Source organism: Chenopodium album, chromosome 14, assembly GCF_948465745.1.
Source record: "Chenopodium album chromosome 14, dcCheAlbu1.1, whole genome shotgun sequence".
Classification (NCBI taxonomy): Eukaryota; Viridiplantae; Streptophyta; class Magnoliopsida; order Caryophyllales; family Amaranthaceae; genus Chenopodium; species Chenopodium album.
In genome coordinates, this window is record NC_137847.1 from 54,451,429 (window position 1) to 54,475,610 (window position 24,182).

The following is a 24,182-nucleotide window of genomic DNA, read 5'->3' on the forward strand; positions in this document are numbered from 1 at the left end:
TGGGTAAGAAGTAAGGAAGAGAGAGATAAAAGGTGAAAAAAGAGAGAAGACGGCATTACGAACCAAAGTCAAGAGCAAAGCGGGGTGAGTTTGTTCAATTTGTAACCTTAACCTGCGTTTTACACACAATTAAAAAAAATCAAAATAGGAGAGAGAAAGAGAAAGAAAGAGATTTGTTCGAAATCGAAACCAAACCCTTGGAGGTTTGAGGAAGAAGAAGAAGAAGAAAACCAGAACTCAAGAGAGAGATTCAATGGGTGATAAATTGCTGCAACAGCAGCTCAAAGACTTGGGATCCAAGTTGGAAGCTCCTCCTTCTTCCAAAGATTCTCTGCTCAAGCTTTTTAAGGTTTGTATCTTCCCTCGATTTCAGCTCCCTTTCTTCTATTTTGCTTTCATAATTTTGGGGTTTTCTGGGTTTTTGTGCTCAATGTTATATTTACCCTGCATTACTAGTTCATCTTAGGTTTCCAGTCTTTCTTTTATCGATTCCAGGGTTTTTTTTTTTTTTTTTTTTTTTTTTTTTTTTTTGTTTTAATGAATTTGCCGATTTCATTTTCTGTGTTGCAATTCCGAGAGCATGCACGAATTCAGCTTTACAAAATTAAGGAATCTAGCCAAACTAACGCCAATTTCTGTACTACATTCATTAATGTTGTATTCAAACACTTAACCATAGGATTTTGTAGGGAACGAAGCTGGAAAAGAAAAGCGAAGCGCCTATTTTTGTGAAGTTTTAGGAAAGAAATCTTAGAATTATGTAAGTCATGCTGTAGTCCTGTAGTCACAGCAGGAAAGTTCTAGCCTTTAGCTGTAAACACTTACCATATTAGTGCTTATTAGCTTTTTAACTTTGGAAACAATTTGATATTGTTTTGGAAGTCTAGGCAATTCATCGGATAGTGCTTTGGCAAGGCTGTAAGGGGCATACAACTAGATCTAGGAGCCCACTTGATTCATGTAGCATCCTTAGATGTGTAGAATTGAACCTTCAAATATTACATGAAAAGCACTTCACGTTAGCTTTGATTTTGATTGGCTGGAGTAATATTCCCTTGCCAGTTTCTATTCCTTAATATAAAAGGCCGAGGCGTTGCAATCTTGTAGTCAATTATGAGTTTGACATAGAAGGGTCTAATATGTGACATTAAATTGTGGAATGCTTGTGATTTTTCTGATAATCGTGTCACTTAGAACTGTTGGAAGAGATATATTGTGTTTTGAGCTGTGCCAAAATACACTTAAGAATGCCTCAAAACATAAACCAAATATATATCATATGTGAGCACATGAGTGCTTAATATCCTCCCTTTGTTCCAAATGACTTGTTCCTCATTGGATACTCCAAAAATGTCCCTTGCCCTTTACGGGAAGAGTTTTCTCTCTATTTTTCCCCTCTATTTTTTCTTTAAATTTGGGGCCCATACCCATTCATCCGCTTATTCCTGTCTACTTTTTCACTCTTTTTGCAAGCAAAATCAGACAGTAGGAGCAATAGCCAAAGCATTAAATTCATGTTTGCTTATTTTAATTATCATTTGTAAGTGTTACCAACTTTGTAAAACAGCAGAGGTGTTTGTCTATTTGTTTAGGCTGTGATGATGGCGACTTATTAAATCTATCCGCAATTTATTTGGACTCAAATTGTCTTTTGTGGTATGTGTTCTTAGTTTGATAGAATTCTACTATCTTCTCTCGTTTATTGTTGGTAAATGGAAATTGCTTTCTAATCTCTGATTATACATAGGATCACACTTAGCTCTTTATATTGTTGACATGTTGTCTTGATAGCATTACTGCATGCCTTCAGATGTGTAATGGTTGTTTGTTTCTTGTGTTTGTTGGTTCTTATATACTTTTTCATTTCATGTGAGCTAAGTTTTTGTTGATGCCTGGTAATTCAATATGTTTTTATCTTCTCAGCAAGCCATTACAATCCTCTCTGATTTGGAGCAATCTCCACCAGCTCCGATATTGGAGTCAATGCAACCCTTCCTGAAGGCCATTGTGAGACCAGAGCTGCTAAAACACCAAGATAAGGATGTTAAACTCCTAGTTGCCTCTTGTCTTTGTGAAATCACTCGTATTACTGCACCTGAAGCACCTTATAGTGATGAAATTCTGAAGGTATGATATATTAAAGTTCAATGTTTATTTTTCCTGGCTAGATCTAACTCTATCTATCTGCTCCTTTTGATTCTGTAGGATGTTTTTGGTTTAATAGTTGGCACTTTTAGTGGTCTAAGTGAGACAAGTGGACCATCATTTGGAAGGAGGGTTATCATTTTGGAGACCCTTGCCAGATATAGATCATGTGTTGTGATGTTAGACCTTGAATGCGATGATCTTGTAAATGATCTTTTCAGGACGTTTCTTTGTGTTGCAAGGTATGTTTAGTTTGGTGATTAATCAGAAAAGATATTATCATTAGACATATTTGACTTGTGGTGTAAACTTCTACTGGTCTTTGTTTTATTTATTTTTTATTTTTTATATCTATCTCAAAACTTAAGTGTTGTCATAAAAACCTTATTGAGCATCAAGAATGATTTGGAAGGAGCTACTCCATTGGTTGTCAGTCACTGTAAAGATTGTGTCTGTAATTTGATATGGTTCTGTGTGCAGGGATGAGCACCCAGAAAATGTTCTGTCATCGATGAAAACAATTTTGTATGTTCTTCTAGAGGAAAGTGAGGATATCCATGAAGATCTGCTGCTTATTTTGCTCTCTACACTGGGACAAAATAAAAAGGTGGGAATGTTTTCTCTATATTTATAATCTGCAGGCAGAAAACACACTTTTCCTTATGTAGTATTTTATAACAAATTGCTGTGGGTGGTATGTTTTGGTGGTTCAGGATTTTACAGATGCTGGGAGGAAACTTGCCATGAACGTGATTGAACATTTTGCTACTAAACTTGAACCTTATGTGAAGCAATTTCTCATATCTTCAATGACGGGGGAAAATTCCTTGAATAGTGAAATTGATTACCATGAAGTTATTTACAATTTATACCGCTGTTCACCTCAAATTCTGCTGGGAGTTGTTCCTTACCTGACTGGAGAGCTACTGGTAAATGCGATTTTTTTTTTGTTTTTTTACTGATGTTTTGTGTAATTTATTGCACTTTCTCAAGCAATTGAGTCTGATGTACTTTGGACGTTACTGCCTTTGCGTATATGTTAATGTCTCATGTTTTTGTTACCTTTTCTGAATGTAGCAACCCCTTTTAAACCAACACTATAAGCTCCAGTGTTTTGTTCAATGTTGCCAGTGAGGCTATTACCCTGTGAAATGATTGTCTAAGTATGTTTATCCTCTACGTACAGAATGACCAGTCTAAAGCACGTCTTAGAGCAGTTGGTCTGGTGGGTGAGCTTTTTGCGCTTCCAGATTCTGCTATCTCTGAGGCTTTTCAATCCGTATTTGTGGAGTTCGTGAAGAGGTTAACAGATAGAGAAGTCGAGGTTCGGATGTCTGCCCTTGACTATGTAAAAAGATGTCTCCTTTCAAATCCCTTAAGACCCGAGGCTCCTCAAATATTTGGTAACATCTGCCCCTATGATTTTATGAAATGCTTACGATTAAGGTACATTCTGTTCATTTATACTTTAAAATTATGCAGCTGCCTTGTGTGATCGCCTCTTGGACTATGATGAAAATGTGCGGAAGCAAGTTGTTGCTGTGGTGTGCGATGTCGCCTGTTTTAATCTTAATTCCATTCCAGTTGAAACTGTCAAACTAGTTGCTGAACGCCTTCGTGACAAATCTGTAATATTTCTCATCTCTGCGTTTACTCGTTGATGATTATGCATTGTTTACTAAATGTTTCAGCTTTTGGTTTTGCAGTTACTTGTGAAAAAATATACCCTTGATCGACTTGCTGAGATATACAGGCATTACTGCTTAAGGTGCAAAGAAGGATGTGCTAATGAATATGGCTGGATACCTGGAAAGATATTGAGGTGTTTCTATGACAAAGATTTCCGGTAAGGAACATTTAAATCTACAGTGCTGTGTTTAATTAGCATTATGTTGCAGTTGCTAGGAACATCAATTAATAATCTATGGAGCTATTGTTAATTATGAAATTTGTTGTTTATCAATACTTTTCCTCTCATAATTGGGATGTCATTTTAGCTTTGATTTCTGCAGATAATAGATCTTACAATCTTAAACAGTGTTAGCAAGTTTTATACAGCAAGTGCACAGTGCAAAGAACAATAATGGAAAATACGGGTCCGATTTTCAAGCAAGAATGGGATCAATGACTAGTTCACTCTTAGTTACAGTTAGCAAAGATGATCACAAATTGTTGCATATTTTCAACTGAATAATAAATTAAACTAACAATTAAAATAGGCTGTGTTCCCTTATCAACTCCACTCAACCAAAAGTTAACGAATTAAAAAAATGCTTAAGGGGCGATCGTATAGGGACGGGGGGAGTAATTCTAATGAAGTGATGATTCTACACTAATCCATATAAGCAAACTCATACAAATACTATTAGTAGATGAATAAGATAGGGGTAACCTATTCAATGCAAGGCTGGTATTACTCACTCACGATAAGAATCATAAAGCTATGCATGAGGGATTATAATTTAAAGATATTGAACCAGTGAGTGAAAAGGGAAAAGATAGTCCAAGGTAATACTTTAGCTAAGATAAAGGAAGTAGAGTTCCAAGAAACATCCTTGAATTTCCAAAGATTAACTTCATTCTATTGTTTATGAAACTATGCAATACAGTAACAATGTATTTAAACAAAAAGGTTAATTTTAACATTAGGGCTTGAAGCCTGTTTTACAAGTTTACCAAATAATCAATAAGCTAAGAATTGTAATCCAAAACCCATGTATAATGCACTTGCTGTACAAAGAGCATGGCACCCCAAGGCCATGTGAGGTAAACATTGCCATTTACATTATAGTCAGTCATGCAAAAAGAATATCTATAGATTCACATGTTTTGAAAGTAATGTATGAATTTCAATATTAAGTTTTTTCCCCTCTTACAGTATTAGAGATCACGAGTAGAGTCATATACGATCCGTGACTTCAATTTTTTAAATGGCATAAATTATGCTACAATTTAATCAGGCATTGAAAGGGTGTGCTTTGACTGTGGCTTAATAAAATTGACTTGCCTAGACCAATAAATGGAACCACTTCTTGCGCTTCAGCATGAAGGTGGTCTATTTGTATAGGCTGTTAAAGAGGAAGTTATCCAAGCCAAAAAACCATGGAAGGAAAGACGGAATATAAGTTTGATAATCGATATCCACGATTTTGGGTCATTTTCAAGTGAGGTGATATTCTGTCTGAAGGAGTTAATGATGCAAGAAATGTGATTTATGGATTCCAAATAATGCAGTCGGAAGTGTTGGTCCTATTAGAAAATACTAAAAAAGCTCAAGGCTCAAGCTTTGGTTTACAATTGGGTCTGTAGCTTGTACAAGGAGTAGGAAAGAAAGGAAAGGCGCCAACAGGTTTTAGGCATCAAACAATTAAGTGGGTGTCACTTACAATTTCTGTAGACTTGAACAAGGCATCCTTAATTTGTTTAATTCATTTGTTTCTATCTTTGATTTTTATGACTTCATGTCCTCTACGTTTCTGATTTTACTTCTCATCCGTTGTTTAAAACTAAAGTTATGTGCTTTATATCTTTGAAGTCACCTGTGTGGCAATAGAAAGCCTTTCACTTTATTTGTATATCGCCAGGTTTCCTAGTGCTGATAAAGGAGAAAAATTTTCCTTTAATAAATTCTACAGCATGCTTAAAAATTCTTGCAATCTTTGTCCTTTAATCATCTTCGTAGTATAATTTTATTATGTGCTCAGCTGGTTTAATCTGCTTGCAGATCAGATGCAATTGAGTCTATTCTATGTGGACCACTATTTCCAGCTGAGTTTTCTGTCAAAGATATAGTTGGAAATTGGATACAGATATTTGCAGGACTAGACAAAGTTGAGGTCAAGGCTTTAGAAAAGATATTGGAACAGAAGCAAAGGTAGGCATTTTATTGCATGTTGCTTACCATCTAGGTTTGTGTGCTCTATAGGTTTTTCAGTACAAAGCGTTTGGGCTGTGTTTGATTTTGACTCGTTACTTTTTAATGTAGGTTACAACAAGAAATGCAGAAGTATCTGTCTCTTAAGCAGACATACAAGGTTTGTAATTATAGACAAATGTTGAAGTTTATACTCATCTTATGGCTCAAAATGTTGTTAGGGTAATCTGTTTCTTAGTCTTTGCTTAAATGCAGGATGCTGATGTGACTGATTATCAAAAAAGGGTTATCCTTTTGTTCCGGGTAATGTCGAGGTTTTTTGTGGATCCTTCAAAGGCCGAGGAAGGATTTTTGACTCTTGATCAGCTAAAAGACACTAACGTTTGGAAAATTTTATCTAGCTTACTTGATCCAAACACTAGCTTCCATGAAGCGCGTACTAGTCAGGTGAGCTGTGAGAATGTTTTTCGAAATTTATTCTATGAGATTAAAACCTTTTTCTTTATCTGGAATCTATTTAATCATAATGCATGAATCATGATCTCTGACCATTGGGATTCCTTAGACATCATTCAACATTAGCTGGTAATGTGATGAGTAAGCAATTTAAGAATCAGGTTGTAGGCCTTGTCGCTGGATGCTGAAGTTGAGCAGCCCATCTGGAATGCTTTCTGCTTTGCTTAATTGTTTGTGTGTGTTAACAGTGCCTTTGATGGCTTGTATATTCTGTATTTATGATCATGAGGTTTTTGTCGTATTTAGTCTTTGTGGTTGATCCTGCTGTCATTAGTCTTTTTGGTTGATCCTGCTGTCTTTAGTCTTTCTGCTTGATCTCTCTGTACTTAGACATGGTTGGGATTATGGCAGAACTCGTAGAAGTAACTTATATGATATTTATAAGTAGAGTAGCCTTACCCTCTATGTAATGGCTGTACCACTTATATCATAGTTTCCATGAGAGCATATGGTGATTTAAATGCTATTCATACTGGGAAGCATCGTAAAATACTTTCAATTTTATGTTCTTTTAAAACCAACAAATTAATGCTGGACTCCACTTTCTCTCTTATGTTTTAAAGAAGGCCATCTCCAACTATACTTGTTTAGTAAGCTTGAGTCTGTCACCTTTTAATGTATTACTTCATTTTGCTTTAGGTTTCCTCTCAATTAACTGCCGTTTATTTTGTTCTTTGTTGATCTGCTTGATCTGTAGTGTTTTGTGCTTAGGTTTGTTGGCTTTCAGAATTTTTATATGATTTTTTTGGGAAACTGAAGTTATGTTGGTGTATGAGTGTATCTATAAGTTGTATTCTAATATCATGTACTTTATTGTTATGTTTTACCAAGTGAATTCTATTTTCTGCAAGCTGTTGCACACTATGGTTTAGATCTCCTTCAGCTGTATGTCTGTATGTGTTGATGTACAGTAAGTCACATAGCGGGATTTGTGTTGCGATTGAAACTGTGTGACTCTGAGCCTGTGTTGCTTTTTCTCCATTGGGGGAAGATTCGGAAAAATTTTGTTTAGTGTTTTGATATCATCTTTGCTGCAAAGCCTCCAATTTTTTTGCATAGATTTCATCCGCCTTTTGTTTTGTGAATCCATTTTGCCTCCCAAAATAAAAGCATTTAATCTTTGAGGTGACAACATTTTTTATATTCGTGCAAAGCCACAAAGGTTTGGATTTTTCAAAGCATGGAATATTTTTTATAATTTGTGCCTGTGGTAAAGGAAATGATTTTGCCAGCCAAGTACTTTAGCTTTCTAGTGGTCTCACTTTTGCAAAGTTCATACTTACAGTAGTTCTTTTTTAGTCACAATGTAATCCATTTTAGGGAGTTTTATTTGGCTAATAATTCTATCTATCTCTCTCCTTATTACATGGGTCCTGGTTTTTATGTTTCTCTATCTTTATTTCTCCTTAAAAACCATGCATCTCCCCGCATTGCAATTAAAGAGCAGAGGAAGTGTATAACAATCAAGTTGGAAATAGCCTCTTTGCGGCCACTTTCTCACAGGGGTAAAAGTTGCATATGTCGAACTCTTTTTATTCTGCCATAAGGGGAAGTTTCATTAAATGCATTCTGGTTATTAATTTGATAACGAGCTTATTCATTTTTAAGTGCTATTATCCTGCAGGATGATCTGCTCAAGATTCTTGGTGAAAAACATCGACTGTTTGATTTCTTGAATGTGCTTTCAGTTAAGTGCTCATATTTGCTTTTTAGCAAGGAACATGTCAAAGAATTCCTGTTGGAACTCGCAATTCATAAATCTTCAGGGAGCACAGAGAATTGTTTGTCATGTGTCAACATGCTGGTGGTAAGTTCTCCTTATTCTGGGCCTTTATAGGTTTCTCTACTGTGTGTAACTGTGGATGAAGTTTGAAATTTTCTGATTTGCATTTTGTTCCTTACAATGTGACTGGTTTGTCAGGTAGTGCTTTGTTTGATTTTTGTTCCTTACAATGTGACTGGTTTGTCAGGTAGTGCTTTGTTTGATTTTCTCTCTATCCCAATTTAATAACCATAATTTACGTCCACTATCTTCTAGCACATCTACTATTCTATTATTATATAACAGATAAGCCAACTACAACCTATCACTGAAACCTCTGTGCAAACCTTCCCACAGAGGGAGCACCTGCGTCGTCTTCTTAAAATGTGTTGTTGAACAGATTATTTCTATGCGTATAAATAAATAGAAATGACTCAAGAAGGAAACTATGATTGTTTTATCTCTTGGAGATGCTCAAGCAGTGAGAAAATTGCGTCATGACATGTTTACATTCTGGGTCTGAGGCTAAATAGAGCTGATGTACTGAAAGAATTATAACCATTGTCTTTGTGATGCAGAACCTTTCCATACTCAGAGGCCAGTGAGTAGGGTAATTAATGTTTATAGCTAGTTAGATTCTTTCTTGCCCTTATATGAGACTGGAGGGTTGTGATGTTAGACCTTGTACCCTTATGGCTGTAATGATATATTGCTATACAAATAAAATCCTATTAAGATTTGGTGGCTGCTTGAGGGTGTGGGCTTGAGGAGGGTAAATCTGCTTATAATTAATCTTGATAGCTGAATATCCATATGTTACCTTGGTTCTCCAAGTATCTGCTTGTTGTGTATGATAGTAATTTTTGTGTGGACTAAGGAACACATAAAATCCTTCAACATTGGATGTATCAGATGCTCTATGTAATTGTAAGGTATATTTTTTTGGCTTTAAACTCACCATTGTCTGTGCTAGTGCCATTAGAAACTGTGCTTTATTTTCGTTCTCCAATCTCTTTCCTCATGACATGGGCTTCCTAACTGTTCGAGCTACAGTGCTATCTGCTACGTTTCACTTGTTGTATGTGGAGGAAGTAAACTACAAAAAAATAATTATTTTTATTATAAATACTACCTCCATTAATTATTATGTGCAACTAAGGAATATTTTGTCTCACAAATAATACCTTTAGTTGCACATCATAATTATCGCCTATATATATATATATATATATATATATATATAGGGTTGTGATCCAATGAGAAGGATCTTATAATGAGAAGGATGAAATGTGCATTTATTCTGAACTAAATGTGCATATATTTTCTACTAAATGTGCATATTTGATTTTGGACCTGATTTTTTTTTTAAATTTCCGGGGAAAACGAAAACTTATGCACATTATGCACAAAAAATTTGCACATTTAATTTCGGTCAGATTTTTTTTGCACATTTTGTTCAAAAAATATGCACATTCAGTGAAACTTTATGCACATAAAATTCTTCTCATCCTTCTCATTTGACCCTAAATCTATACCCTATATATATAGGGTTGAGAAGGATGAGAAGGATCTTAAAATGAGAAGGATTAAGTGTTCATATATTTTATATTATATGTGCATTTTTATTTATATTGATTGTGCATAATTGTGTTTCAAACTGCTAAAATTTTTTACTACGTAATTTTTTGGAAAAACGAAAATTATGCACATTTGTTAAAAAATTATGCACAAAAAATCCTTCTCATTTAAAGAAACTTCTCAATTGACCCTAAATATATTGTTGGTGTGTCTGCTTCTTTTGTCCATCTTTGTCATGCTTGAGGTTCCTTCTTCTCTAAAAAGCTGTATTGGGTGTGCTATATTTACCTTGTTCTGCTTTTTTCCAGATCCTGGCAAGCTATAGCTCGTTGTTGTTCATTGGCAGTGAAGAGGACTTACTGAATCTCCTTAAAGATGAAAATGAAATAGTTAAAGAAGGCATTCTGCATGTCTTAGCGAGGGCTGGTGGAACCATACGGGAACAGCTAACTTCCTCATCTAGGTTTGATTCTCGCCTTGTTTTGTGATTAACCTGATGTGTTGGTGAATCTTTTTGTAAAAGTTTGTTGCTTATCTGCAGCTCTGTGGATCTCATACTTGAAAAGCTATGTTTAGAAGGGACACGGAGGCAGGCCAAGTATGCTGTACATGCTCTAGCTGTGATAACAAAGGACGATGGACTCCGGTCACTCTCTGTTCTTTACAAGGTATTAATTTGTTGTTTACCTTATATCATGTCTAATGTATTTATCTCTCTTTGCACTTGACATTGGGATCACGGTGCTGGATAGCTAATCTCTCTCATTCGTTGTGCAGAGGCTGGTTGATATGTTAGATGAGAAATCACATTTGCCTAGTGTACTACAGTCACTGGGTTGTATAGCACAGACTGCTATGGCAGTTTTTGAAACTAGAGAAAGTGAAATTGTAGAATTCATCAAGAGCAAAATTTTGCAATGCAGTAATGTAAGTTCATTGTCATCTTTTGGACTTTTATAGCCTTGTTCTTGGTCTGCTGGGAGTACAGTATATTTTATTTATTCATAAATGCTTCTGCATGCTTCCAGAAAGGACAGAACAAACCAAAGGCACGTTGGCGTGATCTGAGTGAACTTTGTCTACTAAAGGTTGGTTACAGTAGAAAATCTTTAGTCTTGTCTCTTTAATGTGCGAGTTCCATGTGTTCCTGACCAATTTTTTTTCTTTTTACTTGGAGATTTTTTTTTTCATTTATTTGTTAAATTTTCATCTTTCTGGGCAGATATTTGGTATTAAAACATTGGTTAAGAGCTATCTACCCGTCAAAGATGCTCATCTTAGAGGTGGAATTGATAGTCTCATAGAGATTCTCAGGAATATGCTGTCTTTTGGAGATTTTGCTGAAGAGTTAGAATCAAGGTATGGTGGAACTTTGAAATTTTAGATTGTCTGTATTGTTGTTTATACAAACGTTGTGTTGCAAACTTAATATCTTTGGAACTATATATTTATTGGTGCTTTATTGCAGTTCTGTGGATAGGGCTCACTTGAAGCTTGCTTCTGCCAAAGCCGTTCTTCGTCTTTCAAGATCTTGGGAAAATAACATACCAGCCGATGTCTTTCATCTAGCCTTAAGGACAGTTGAGGTTGGCGCTTTTGATAAATATAGATCTTTATATATAAAAAAATAAAATAAATTTCTGATCTATATATAAGATTCTATTAGTAGGCTGGCCATTGGCTTTCGCTAATCAATTCTGTTGTTGTCATCTTTTGCGTTATTATTACACAGATAAATTTCCGTCAAGCTCGGAAACTGTTTCTGAGCAAAGTTCATCAGTACATAAAGGATCGTATCTTGGATCCAAAATATGCTTGTGCTTTTCTATTGGATATTTTCGCGTCCAAGAATGCTGAAATGGAAGAGGTATTAGTCACTAAGGCCTTGTTATCTTTACCTTTCAAAATGTTATCCAGTAACAAACATTTTTTTTAAATAGTGAAAACAAGTAACTTCATAAAACTAACACAGCAAAGCTGATAAAAGTTAGTTTAAATCATCAAAAGTCAGTTTTAATAATCACTAAAAATTAGTTTCTATATGAAAATTTTAAATTCAGTAAAATTCAGTTGATGAAACATGGCCTAACTTGTAATTGTTGTTAGAGGACCAACTCAACCAAAAGGTTAAGCTGATGGTTGAGGCCAAGGAATATGTTTTATATAGTATCACGCTCCGTCACACGGGAGCCCGTTTGGGCTAGAAGTGTGGATGCAGCATGGGCCCTCCTCATACCCAGCGCTTAATATTCCACTTGAAAGTGGGGTGTGGATGAGATTCGAACCCGTTACCTTTATGTCACGTTGGCTCTGATACCAGGTTAGAGGACCAACTCAACCAAAAGGTTAAGCTGATGGTTGAGCCCCAGGAATATGTTTTATACTCCATCAATTGTGTGTGTGTGTGTGTGTTTTTTTTTTAAATGTACGTATTGTCATTGCTACTTAGCTTGTCTGATATCATCATCTCAACTTAGCTTTAATTTGGTGCTTCCTGACTTGCAGGACAAACGTAATCTTGGTGAAGTTATACAGATGTGTCGTCAGGTCAAAGCCCGACAACTTTCTATGCAATCTGATACAAACTCTCTAGGGCTTTACCCAGAATATATACTTCCTTACCTGGTCCACGTGCTTGCCCATCTTCCGACGTGCCCTAGTTTTGATAAATCCATGGATCTCAAAGCATTGGAACCTATATATCGGTAAACATATTTAGGAGTGATTGTATTTTTAAATAGTTTCTTTCTGCTATACTTTAAAGCTGTGCGTGCGGAGAGCATAAATCATTTTGAAAAAAAAAATCATAATGCCTTCATGTGGTATGGTTGTAGTTAGTGCAATATTTATGTGTTATTCACACAGTACAATTTTGATCATCTAATTTTAAAATTTACGGGTTTGTGCTAGAAATTTATTGTAGATACTTCCATATAGTTTGTGAAGAAGGTGATCTGTGTGTATGTGTTTAGTATCTTGCAGCATTGCTTTTTTCTCTCTTTTTACGTAGTATTTTATTTGCTTTTTATTTTTATTTTTATTTTTTTTTATTATTACAAATATTGAGAAAGTAGCTCAAATGTACAATATGATTATACAGAAAGCCTTTTCAGTTTAAGGCCTTATTCCAGGTTCATTCTTTGTAACTTTTGGGCTAATTGCATTAAGTTATCCTGATATAGTACTTTGAATCTTTGTAGAGCTTTTTTCCTATCTTTTGTGGGGCTTTTCTTCTCAGGCTTTTGGCTATTTGGGTTTGGCTTGTTCTACCTCGTCTAGGGCTTGAAAAGCAAGGTCTTTTGTTCACCTAACTTGTAACTAGCAGTAGTTAAGAGAAGATTAAGTGCATTCATCAGTGGCTCATGAGTTGTAATTGCTATCTGCGTTATTTTAAAATACTTCATAAATTGTGCTTCCAGCCTAGTCTGTATTCTTTGACTTGGATTATCTTGAATGTGCCCACATGTAAATTTGATTTTTAAGTTGTATTCTATGAAGCGATCATTGCATTTCTTCGTAAAAGTTTACTGCCAACTTCTTCCAAGAATACCGTGCTCCAATTTACTGTACTTGAAATCCTCTGTCTACAATTAATGAGGATTATACTTGGTGTTTATTTATTTGTCAAATACTTTTCGTGGCTTTTGATACACGTAAAGCCTTTTGATACTCCTTTCTGCAGGTCATTATATTGTCCCTTTAATTTAACATGTATGCTAAGCCCAATTATTTTGTTTCTTTTACTAGGGTTCTCTATTTGTTTCTGTCAATGGTTTTACATGGTGATGAAGAGATTGTTCCTGAAGCTAGTAGCGCTGATAAGGGAAAGGAGATTTTTCCTGCTGTCATTTCTATTTTGCAATGTATCAAGAAATCAGCGGACGTGGTTGATCACTTGAAGTCAAAGGTAGAAAGGAAAACGCCCCTTGGATTTATTGCTTTTCTGTTACTTTTTCCAAGTCCCAGTGAAAATCATGTGCAAATATGTAGTTAATTCTTAAATTTTGATGAACACGAGCTCTTAAAAAGTCCAAAGATATAGGTGGCATTTTTCCTAAATGTGGGACAAACCTTTGGACATTGTAAACACTAAGGAGAACTTAATTGTGAGGAGAGATGTAGTGTATGTTTCCTGACCACCTGCCTGTTGTCTTGTTACTCATGTATCTAAAATCAAATGGGGAAAAGTAAAAGCAAATGAAGGAACGTGATAATATTTTTCTGCATAAATGAGCAATAGCAACAATTATCATTTTTATTGTCAATATATGCTGTTAGTCTGTTCGACATGAACAGATCATTGATTTAATCCTAAATGTAATGAAACCTGAGGCTTTTCATTTACTTTTTGAATTGCAGAATTCACATGCAATTTCTGAAATTGGGTTGTTGGTCATCAAACGCTTATCTAAATATTCAGGGGAATTTCAAGTTGGTGATGGATTGTTTTCTTTACCGTCAATGCTGTATAAACTAAGTGATACCAAAGATGAAGCTAATGCCAAGGTAATAATTTTGAAATTTATGGACTGTTGCTACTTTTATTCATCATGACAAAGCTTTTATCAGATGTTTAGCTTAAACAGGAATTTGGGATACTTTTTTTTTGCTAGGCAAAGATTTTAACTTCCCAGTTTGCTGTCATTATGTCCTTACGTACATTTTTTCAAATTCATATGTTACTGAAGTTTGACTTCAATGTTTGAGTGGTTTGGATGCTGACTCTGTACTCAATTCTTGTTACTTGATTACCAAAACTGTCTGCTTTCTGAATAGGCTGCTGATGTATACACATGGTTGGCTGATGAATCTGTGCTGGCCCACTTTGAATCACTTACACTTGAAGTCAATGGAACTGTATGTATCTATGAAGTATGAAGCTATATTTGTTCTAAATGCTATGTTCTACCTTTGTATTTAATCACTTGTCCTCTTAATTTGCTTAATTTAGGTCCATATAGAGATTCCACAGGATGAGGTTCTGGAAGACGATGAAACAGAAGGAAACGAGATCCCTCTGGGGAAACTGATTAAAAAAATCAAATCCCAGAAAATTAAGGCAAAGGCTATGGTAAAAGGCCATTCTTCACCTACTGAAATGAAAAATGATGTTTTGAATGTGGTGAGGGAAATTAATTTGGATAACCTGACGGCCTCAAGTAAGATAGAAGCAAGCAATGGTCACGACAATCTTTTGATTTGCAAACCAGAAAGTGATGATGAAAATCCGAGTAAGAAAAGGAAGGAAATCGAGACTAAAACCACTCTTGCACCCAAGCGCCAAAGATCGTTATCATCAAGGAGTCGTTCCAAGTTTTTTTCTTTTAGAAGTGCTGCTAAGCCTTCTGCAAAAGCTAGCTCAAAAGGCTCTTTCTCCATCCAAAAAGGAGACCCGGGAGAGTCAGATTTGGTGGCATCACCGGTCAAAAGGAAACGAAGCATTAAAAGGAAACGCAGCAGCATGAGCACCAAACAGGGTAAAGACATAGAGGGTCATAAAGTTGAAGAATCTGATATTTCTGATCAGAAGGTGACCTGCTATCATATTTAACTTAAATACACTAAATACCTTTATTATGTAAATGCCCGTGTTCATACATGTTATTTATCTGTGCAGAGGCCTAAGGTGGTAGAGAATGAAATGAGTGATAATGTCATTAAGTCTTCTGCTGGATCTGGCAAGAAAAGAAAGAGCAGAAGTGTGTTTGGCTTAGCAAAGGTTACTTTTTCCTATATGACCCTTCTTTCTCCCCATGTATCTTCCTGTTGATCTCTATGATATATATTCCTCGGTGTCATTCGTTTTGCCTAGGGGTGTTAATGAGCCGAGATTAAGCCTCTTTAGTTTCTAGGCTTGGCTTGAGCTCGTAGCTCGTCGGAGAAATTGAGCTCGGCTCAAGCTATGTTTATCATATTGCAAAAATGTAAATTATTCAACAACCTTTTGTTAATTATGGGCCTACAGTTGTTGATTTATTTACTCGTACAATAATGCCATGCTAACTAGACAAAATCGTTGATTTATTTACGATGTTGCCACCTGATAAATTGGGACTTCCTCGTTCTCTTTTGGGTTGAACTTGGTTCAAATGCTTATTTCTGCTTTTAAAAATTTAATATGGAACTACTTTCTCTCCAAGAGGATATTTTATGGGCATTTCCTGTTCATGCTCTTAAAGTCCATTCTTTTACCTTTCAAGTAGAAACATGATATTCTCTATCTTTTACGACTAAAATTCGGCTTTCACTAGCGATTTAGCATTTTTCTTCCCACCAATTTGATGTCCTAAGCATGAAAATTTCCATAATCTAACTTGTTTTAATTTTTATTTTTAAATCTTCATCAGTGCACATCAAATGAAGGTGATGGTCCCACCACAGATTTGGTTGATTGCAGAATAAAAGTTTGGTGGCCGATGGATAAGAGGTAAGTGTCTAGTTGAAATTACAGATAATGGTAAAAACTTCAGGAACTATAACTCTTTAGAGAATTCTGTGTACTAAAATTGCTTGCAATCGCACTGCATACTGGAAAAGGAAGCTGTGCATATGGACCCTGTCTTGTTGGTCAGCAATTAACGTGTTGTCAAGTTATTGATGAGGTCAAAGCTGTATACAACCGTAGTTGACTCTTGTCTGAGGACAAGGAATGAATTTATTTTTTTTACAATTAAGGCAGATTTGGCTCATCAAAATATTATCATTTGATTGTTGAAATTAGTCTGTCTAACAGTGGCAGTTCATTGGCATTATACATGGAGAAATCCCAACTAACGGTCTGGCTTAGGAATTAGGATACAAAAATGCATTATGTTAATCTGGTCATTTTACTGAATTTGATGAAACCTTTATCATTGCAAAGTTTCCTTCTTGTAGTTTCTTTTGTTCTTTGAGAAGGTCACCTTGGACAGGTGGACCATTTAGTTGGTATAGAAAACTTAAAGATTGATTTGAATTACTACCTCCCTTTTTTTTAGTTGACACCGTTTGACTTTTACACTATTCACACACTACACTTTGACTTGCTTTTGTGATTTATAGATACGATAAGATATAGTTATGTGGGATTTTTTTTTGAATTGTCTCGATATATAATTTATTAATATCCACTTTTTATAATTTTACAATGTTGATTATTAGAGATATTAAGCGTTAAAAACATGCGTTGGCAAGCGTGATAATAGAAAGGTGTCAACTAAAAAAAATATAGAGGTAGTATAATACTACCTCTGTTTTCATTAGATGCACCACTTTCTAAACACGGAAGGTTCAATTTAGATGCATCACTTTTCCTTTTAGTTGATAGATTTTCTCTATCTCTCTCCTATCACATGGGCCTCTTTATTCTCTCTCTCTCTCTACTACAAAAATTTCCTAGGAGTACACAATTACAAAAGGTTACTTTGATGCATAGATGATGTGATGTTGGCAAGATTTTGATGCATAGATGATGTAATTTGGCAAGATTATGGATTTGTTTTGACTTTTGAGGTACCCCTGTGGATAATTGGCTGAAAGTCAGTATGTTCTCTTTTGAACAGGTTTTATGAAGGTGTGGTAAAATCTTATGATCCTGAAAAAAAGAAACATGTGGTAAGCTGTTGCTGTGTCTTTCTCTCTCATCTTTGTGTGTGTATGGGTTGGCGGGGAGAGAGGGGGGGGGGGGGGGGGGGTTCTCTGTTGTGTCTTTTGTTGAATTTTCTTCATCTTTTCACCTTGAAATTCTTCATTCATCCGGAGTTTTATAGAATTTTATGTTATGTACAATCTATTGACAATGCTTCTCTCATTGTGGGTTTTGGTATATTTATGTCATGGTGAAGGTGTTATATAGTGATGGGGATGTGGAAGTTCTCCGTCTAGATAAGGAACGCTGGGAACTCGTTGAGGGTAACCACAGGCCCAAGAAGGTATGCTTCATTGTGATGACACTCACTCTCCTTCCTATTGTAATTGTCCAGTCCTATAAATTCTCTCCTTGCCTTGAGTTAAAACTTTTCCTTAATCTTCTTTTCACTTGCAGAAGGCAAATATTACAAAGAGTCCTGCTAAGATGTAAGTATTTATTAATGTTGCAATCCAGATTATTGTCTGAGTCTAGAAGGCTGTGTCATGGGTTTGACCCGGTTGTTCTTCTTTATTATTTCCTCCCAAACTTAAGCTCGCAAAAGGATTGGAGGTGAAGGCAAGAGGAAGAAAATGCAAGAGGGTGTTTTAGGGTAGAGAGAGAAAACAGGCTGATTTGATGGAGAGAAATGGAAATGGATTGTAAAAACAACATTGACATTGACTTATAAAATAAGTGAAGTTTTTGGGTTTCCATCAATCTAGTTAATTGAATCGGGACGGAGGAAGTGTAAAAGGGTCTATGTTTTAATTAACAAGGTGTTGCTTGTGATAGGTCACCCAAGAAGAAAAGTAAGAAATCAGATAAATCAAGATCGAGGACATCTGACAAGAGGTGAGAATCGTAGCCTGCTAATTGCAACATACTCTGGACTTGCTGTCTAGTCTTTTAATCATCCTACAAATTGCAGACCTAGTGTTAAGGGAAAAAGATCTCAGAAGAAAACTTCAACAAATGACCAGAGAGATGGTCTAGAAGGAAAGATTGCTAGCGCCTCAGAGGATGTAGAGAACAGATCTGATATTTCAAATGCCGAGCCAACTGTTTCATCAGGAAGTGATGGACGGTCTGGTAATGCACTAACCTTTGACTTTGCCCGTTTTAACTTCTTCATCTATAGCAAAAGTGATGGACAATAAACTATAATAAACACAGTGATGTTACACAATTTAATTAGGAAAATCCCCTCTGAGGGTACCAATCATAACTCATAAGCATGATTTCTGAAGCACAATGAAAATTGTTACATCTTAATTCTTAAATCACAAGTCACCTCTGTCTCAATCTGGTTTGTGATAACGTTTATTGCAACTATTCCATCTCAAGTCTTCTTAATTGATCTCAACTACATGCTTGGTGTAAGATACATCTTACTGCAGCTTAATTAATTTATAACTTTCTCTCTTCAAAAAAAAAAAAAAATTTATTACTTTCAAATTCTACATTGGAGACATGGTACAACCTGCCAGTTTTATTTCTGTGCAAAATTCATGTTTGAATTTTGTATACCTAAATCTGATTGGTGGGCTTTACCACCCCTTCCTTCTGTGTTTTAAAATATGGCTGAGTTTAGTAATATCTTAGTCTATTTGATTTTGACCACGAATTCCATTCGCCTCCCCCTCCCCTTCCACCCCCTTTTCTCTAGGTGATGCTGAGGAGGAGTTGGATGACGTGCTTACAAGCCAGGCTTGTGATTTGGAAGAAATTTCAAAAGATGCAGGAATGGAAGAGGACAGAGTGACTGCTCAGGACACAAATGAGACCGGTGAAGAAACAAATCTTTGTCCAACAAGTGGACAAAAAAACGCTGGGGAGACTAGTCAGCAGGATTCTCACACTTTTGAAATGGCACTGTCACATGAAGAGGAGGAACCAATAGAGAAACTAAGTAGGAGTTCACAGGAAGATTCTGATGAAAAGAAACAAATAGAAGGGGCTGAGAGTAATCCCTCGCCAACTAAAACTGACGCTTCAGATGCTGATGATACAGACGATGCTGATGACAAGCCTCTTGTACGTAGTTCTACTAGTCATATATTTTAAACTTTACAAAATTTTGTATCCTGCCTCTGTTTTCTAATTTACTTATTATGATTTAGAGTACATGGAAGCGGCGGGTAGCCAAGTCGCAACTGAGTTAGTAGTAACCAGTATCAGCTGTGCAAACCTTCACGGAGAATTGGATGGAGTTCACCATGCAGTATGCTGATGTTGTCTGTTTTAGGTACTGGTGTCTTCAAATCAGATGGGAGGGAAAATTCTCTTTCCAGCTTTTGCATTAGCATGTGTCTTACTGGCAACTGTGGTAAATGTCAAGTGGCGTCCAAACACCTTTTGTCAAGTATTTATCTGACGCTCTGCTTCCTGGATAGCAAGGTGAATCTGGCTGGTTTGCATTGTTGTGCTGGTGTGACTATTGATTGTAGGGAAAATTTGTGGTTCACGTGTACAGTCGTAGGCTGCTTGATCAGTCTGTAATGTAGCATGGGATATGTTTATGTGCATTCCTATCAGTGTCAGGGCATTTATCCTTACTTGTACATAAACTATATTGTATAAGTATTGTTTTGCTTTTGCAGAGACGAACACCACCGCTTCTCCTGCCTAACTGCCATTCCAAGCCTAAACCTTATGCAGACTTGAATCACTTGATCTGTTCTTAGTGTAATTTCTTGTTCAGAAGATGTTGCATATAATTTTACAGGAGGTATCACTATAAAAATTGTCATTTTTAGGGGACTGCTCTATAATGAGTTTTCCTCGTTTGTTACTGATGTCAGGGATGTTCTTGGCCCTAGTTTGATTTACTAATGTAGTGTAGATTGTAGAGTAACATTATGTAGATGGGTATGCAAAATGGTTTAGCTTAATGAAATGATTATTGTGGATTATTGTACTAGAGAAGCGTTTTCCACATTAACCACATTATACTTGAAACACTGACTTGTTGAATTCATAGTTTCATGCCTTAAGGGTAATTAGCTTTACTCAATTTCGGATCCCCTTTGTTGACATATTTTGGAATTGAACTTTTACAGCTATCTTTTTTGACAAATCCACCGAGGGTGTACACTGTAAAGTTGTTTATTAGTACGTCCTCCCCAATTGGTAGGCCAATTTTAATTTGTAACTTGTAAGTATTATATTATGGATTTTATCTGTAGCAAGTACATTTGCCGCATGAGACGCTATATCTCTTGCAATGTTTTCATTCTATATCAACATCATACAAAGAATTGCAAAGTGTTATCAACATAAAACATTGAACCCTCGACCTCAAGGATAAATGTAGAAGAATATCCACTATTCCACAACATTCTTCATTTCTAAACGATAGAGATGGCATTGTTGCTATTAATGAAAAGAAATGGTTTATTTTATCATGAAGAATTGTTCAATAAGAATAATATGTAGTATGACTCTTTCAAGATACAATACGAATCATGGAGTATATAATTGATAAATAAACTCTTCGATTTTAAAATTTTAAATGTTTTTATTAACACTAAATATGAGCTGTACATTAACAAAAGCGAGTTTTAAAACTTAATATCCATTTACGCTATGAAAGATTTATGCGAGTAAGAATAAATCAAAGTTTATACTGCGTAATTTATAAATATCCTATTGTGTATGATCAATAATAAACACATCGTCCACGTGACTAGTATAAAATATGTGAAGAAGGACAATAGAAGAAAAGTCTCAAAGTTCGACAGCATTTGAAGAAAGTTTCCTAAGACCAGAAGTAAAGACACATTATTACATTCCATTTTACCAGTAATTTTTTGAGCAGTGTGGACTTGACTTTTGTTGGTTTCAACACACGGTGGGTAGGAATTAGGAACTCAAAGAAGTGGATGATGAAGAGGTCAGAGAAACATACTTATGTCTTTCATTAATAATTAACATTTAATTAATAGTACTGTTGTTGGTTTTTTTTTTTGTGTTTATATGGAAATCCATTTCACTCAGCCAACAGAAGAATTTACATTCAATCCACCAAATTTGATTTTTCTCCAGGTAAAGGTTTTCTTTCTTTAATTTCACCTTATTGGTATTTGTATTTGACCTCTAAACTCTAAATGATTTGAGGTTGTATTTCTGCCATATCTATTCCTGAATGATTTGGGATGTATTTCTGCCATATCTATTCCTGAATTATTTAGGATGTATTTCTGCCATATCTATTCCATTCCTGAATAATTTAGGATGTATTTCTGCTATATCTTGTCTTAGACTAACTTTGTATTTTCGGGCAGATGTCGAATCCTGCAGGTATTCTCAAAGTTGTGGTAGTGCAAGGCAAGAGGTTGGTTGTTAGGGACTTCAAAACCAGTGATCCTTATGTCAAATTCAAGCTTGGTGATCAGGTTTCTCTTTTTGTTTTTTACTGTTTCCCTTTTTGAGCTGTTTAATAATGCTTTATATCTCATCTAGTTCATCAAGTTCTTATGTATTATCTAATCTGATTCGGCTTATGTTGTTACCATTGAATTGAAGTAACTAGTTGCTGTTTTAACTGTTGGAATTTGCATAGTTTTGTGTCGTAGTTTGAAGATTGTTGCTCTTTTTCTTCAGGTTGCAAAGACTAAGGTTATTAACAGCTGCCTAAACCCTGTTTGGAATGAAGAGCTTACCTTTTCCCTCACAGATTCTGTTGGAACTCTCAATTTGGTGAGTAATTTAGTTTAAGTATTGCTTCTTTTTTTTTTTCTACATTTTATGTCTTTACTTTTGATGTTTGCTGAGTGTGGTTTTGCCATTAGTTTGCTTGATTAAGCGAGTAACTTATGTTGCACTTGGAAGTGGTTTTCCTGTTTACATCAGAATTACAGATGTAGTAGTTAGGAGTTGTTGATTATTGACTAGTCTACTTGTTGAATGAAGAGATAAGAATGACTTTTAAAAGCTGTTTACTGATTGATTTGCTTACAACTTTACAATTCTTAAACTTTTGTCCTTCCCTTTGTCTAATCAATCTTAGCTTGTTGATCAGATCACCCGTATATGCACGCTTAATACAACCGTCTTTTATCATAATCAGATTTATGGCAGCCTCAAGTTAGATATTGTAGGAAAAGGAGCATTTTTCTTTATTGTAATGTAGTAAGATACATGACCGACAAAGACAGTATGACTGCCTAATCACTTATATATACCTCTTAGATTTGGGTCAAATATTATCAGATGTAAGCATGTTAAAGTTCCTTGGGTTGGCTATTGTTGTACAGGAAGTGTTTGACAAAGATCGATTCAAGGCAGATGACAAGATGGGATATGCTCATGTAAATATACAACCACTTGTATCAGCAGCAAGACTAAAGCAGATCCTGAAGGTTTGTTCAGGGGAAACAACTTTGAGAAAGGTGATCCCGGACAGTGATAACTGTCTTGTGAGAGAGAGTTGTATTAATTGTGTGGATGGTGAAATTGTTCAAGAGCTATGGTTAAGGCTATGTGGGGTTGAATCTGGAGAAATTGAATTGAAACTCAAGTTGGAAAATCCTAATCCGGATTCCCTCTCTAGCTAGAAGTTTGATGTATGGCTTTGGGTTTTTGTTTGAATGGCCGTAATTGCTGAGCTAGGAGCCTAGGAGTAGTGATTGTTACATGATAAGTGAGGGAGCTGTAATATTATATTATTGTATGCTAGAGTATAAGATCAAGCTTGTAGTTGTCGTGGGTTGTATGATTTACAATTTAGGTAAATGGAGAAGTGAAGGGGTCAGCTGGAAAAAGTTGATCAAAACATGTATGCCGTGCATCAGTGTATGTTTGTGATAAGCTGTGAGTTCGTAGCTAAGGTTTCTTTGTTGCTGTTATACTCATCCAACATTAAGGCCCTTCCACACTCCTCCGATCCTCCCCATGTGTTGTACCAAACTACCAATAGTTAACATCATGAGCTTGTGAGAGGATATATTGGAGTCTAAATTGGGAGTAATATGTGAATTGCTCACAATTATAGATGTACTATAATCATACCCTAATGTTTCATTAAAAATCCTAATTTTAACCTTTTGACTTTCTTGCTTGTTAACGTATATCTTCCATCGTTAAAATCTTAGTATATTATTAAGTACAAATTATCGAAATGGTTAAGGTTGATAAAGAAAATTTAAAAAAAATTACTTGTATTTTAATGTTGTTTTATACATAGGTTTTGTGGATAAAAATAATCTTATTATTATGAAAAATTAATCTTAGTTTAATATTTCGTCCGAAATACAACTTATAAAACGTATCCTTGTGAGAGTGAGGGATACCTCAAGTGGTTAGAACTTTCCTCACGATTTTAGGAGACTAGATGAAAGCCCAATGCGATGCACGGTTTTCCATATATTAATCTCAAGAAAAGATATTTTCGTATTTGATTTTTTTTTTCTATTTAATAATTTCAGACAAAAAAAAACATAATAATTTAATTTAAAGTGTTATTGCCTATTACAAAAGTATTATTTTTTTTAATGTAATTTATAATGCAACTTTATTTAGTGTTGTTATGTATTTTATTTGTGGTTGTTAGTTATATGACAATTGAATTTAAAAATATAAATAAATTGTAAATATGATATCTTTCAAAAAAAAAATTGTAAATATGATAATTCATCGGTTATATAAGGATAAAATCTTTAATGTGAAAAGTTTTTTTTTTTTTTTTTTTTTTTTTTTTT

General features: G+C 35.2%; 2 protein-coding genes across 4 annotated transcripts; both read left to right on the top strand.

Annotated features, from left to right (window-relative positions):
• The first annotated feature begins 69 nt into the window (after window positions 1–69).
• On the top strand, window positions 70–20,215 carry LOC145577600 (sister chromatid cohesion protein PDS5 homolog A-like). Its single transcript, XM_081635089.1, has 33 exons — window positions 70–349; window positions 1,924–2,127; window positions 2,206–2,387; window positions 2,626–2,752; window positions 2,859–3,074; window positions 3,332–3,548; window positions 3,628–3,773; window positions 3,852–3,991; window positions 5,870–6,019; window positions 6,131–6,179; window positions 6,275–6,466; window positions 8,160–8,342; window positions 10,184–10,338; window positions 10,417–10,543; window positions 10,653–10,802; window positions 10,904–10,963; window positions 11,098–11,234; window positions 11,344–11,461; window positions 11,608–11,742; window positions 12,381–12,580; window positions 13,623–13,782; window positions 14,235–14,381; window positions 14,652–14,732; window positions 14,827–15,405; window positions 15,493–15,594; window positions 16,223–16,302; window positions 17,417–17,468; window positions 17,699–17,785; window positions 17,899–17,930; window positions 18,277–18,336; window positions 18,413–18,573; window positions 19,151–19,518; window positions 19,605–20,215. Exons 1-33 carry the CDS (start codon window positions 254–256, stop codon window positions 19,644–19,646), a joined length of 4,935 nt encoding a protein of 1,644 aa, XP_081491215.1. The 5' UTR covers window positions 70–253; the 3' UTR covers window positions 19,647–20,215.
• Window positions 20,216–21,244: 1,029 nt separating this feature from the next.
• Window positions 21,245–23,512, top strand: LOC145577602 (protein C2-DOMAIN ABA-RELATED 11-like). Of its 3 annotated transcripts, XM_081635093.1 has the most exons (5): window positions 21,274–21,376; window positions 21,481–21,528; window positions 21,768–21,878; window positions 22,087–22,182; window positions 22,740–23,512. In XM_081635093.1, the coding sequence occupies exons 3-5, from the start codon at window positions 21,768–21,770 to the stop codon at window positions 23,037–23,039; spliced, it is 507 nt and encodes a 168-aa protein (XP_081491219.1). In that variant the 5' UTR covers window positions 21,274–21,376; window positions 21,481–21,528; the 3' UTR covers window positions 23,040–23,512. The 3 variants fall into 3 exon arrangements, with proteins under 3 accessions (XP_081491220.1, XP_081491219.1, XP_081491217.1); XM_081635094.1 differs by lacking the exon at window positions 21,481–21,528 and having other exon boundaries at window positions 21,245–21,376; XM_081635091.1 differs by lacking the exon at window positions 21,274–21,376 and having other exon boundaries at window positions 21,383–21,528.
• The last annotated feature ends 670 nt before the right edge of the window (window positions 23,513–24,182 follow it).

What these genes read in the sequence shown, in the direction of transcription:
- LOC145577600 (XM_081635089.1), top strand. Translation starts at nt 254, where the DNA reads ATGGGTGATAAATTGCTGCAACAGCAGCTCAAAGACTTGGGATCCAAG. An exon ending in ACGTTTCTTTGTGTTGCAAG is followed by an intron (nt 2,388 to 2,625) that starts GTATGTTTAGTT and finishes TTCTGTGTGCAG; the next exon opens with GGATGAGCACCCAGAAAATG. An exon ending in GTGAACTTTGTCTACTAAAG is followed by an intron (nt 10,964 to 11,097) that starts GTTGGTTACAGT and finishes CTTTCTGGGCAG; the next exon opens with ATATTTGGTATTAAAACATT.
- LOC145577602 (XM_081635091.1), top strand. Translation starts at nt 21,460, where the DNA reads ATGGAAATCCATTTCACTCAGCCAACAGAAGAATTTACATTCAATCCA. An exon ending in CAAATTTGATTTTTCTCCAG is followed by an intron (nt 21,529 to 21,767) that starts GTAAAGGTTTTC and finishes ATTTTCGGGCAG; the next exon opens with ATGTCGAATCCTGCAGGTAT. An exon ending in CTGTTGGAACTCTCAATTTG is followed by an intron (nt 22,183 to 22,739) that starts GTGAGTAATTTA and finishes ATTGTTGTACAG; the next exon opens with GAAGTGTTTGACAAAGATCG.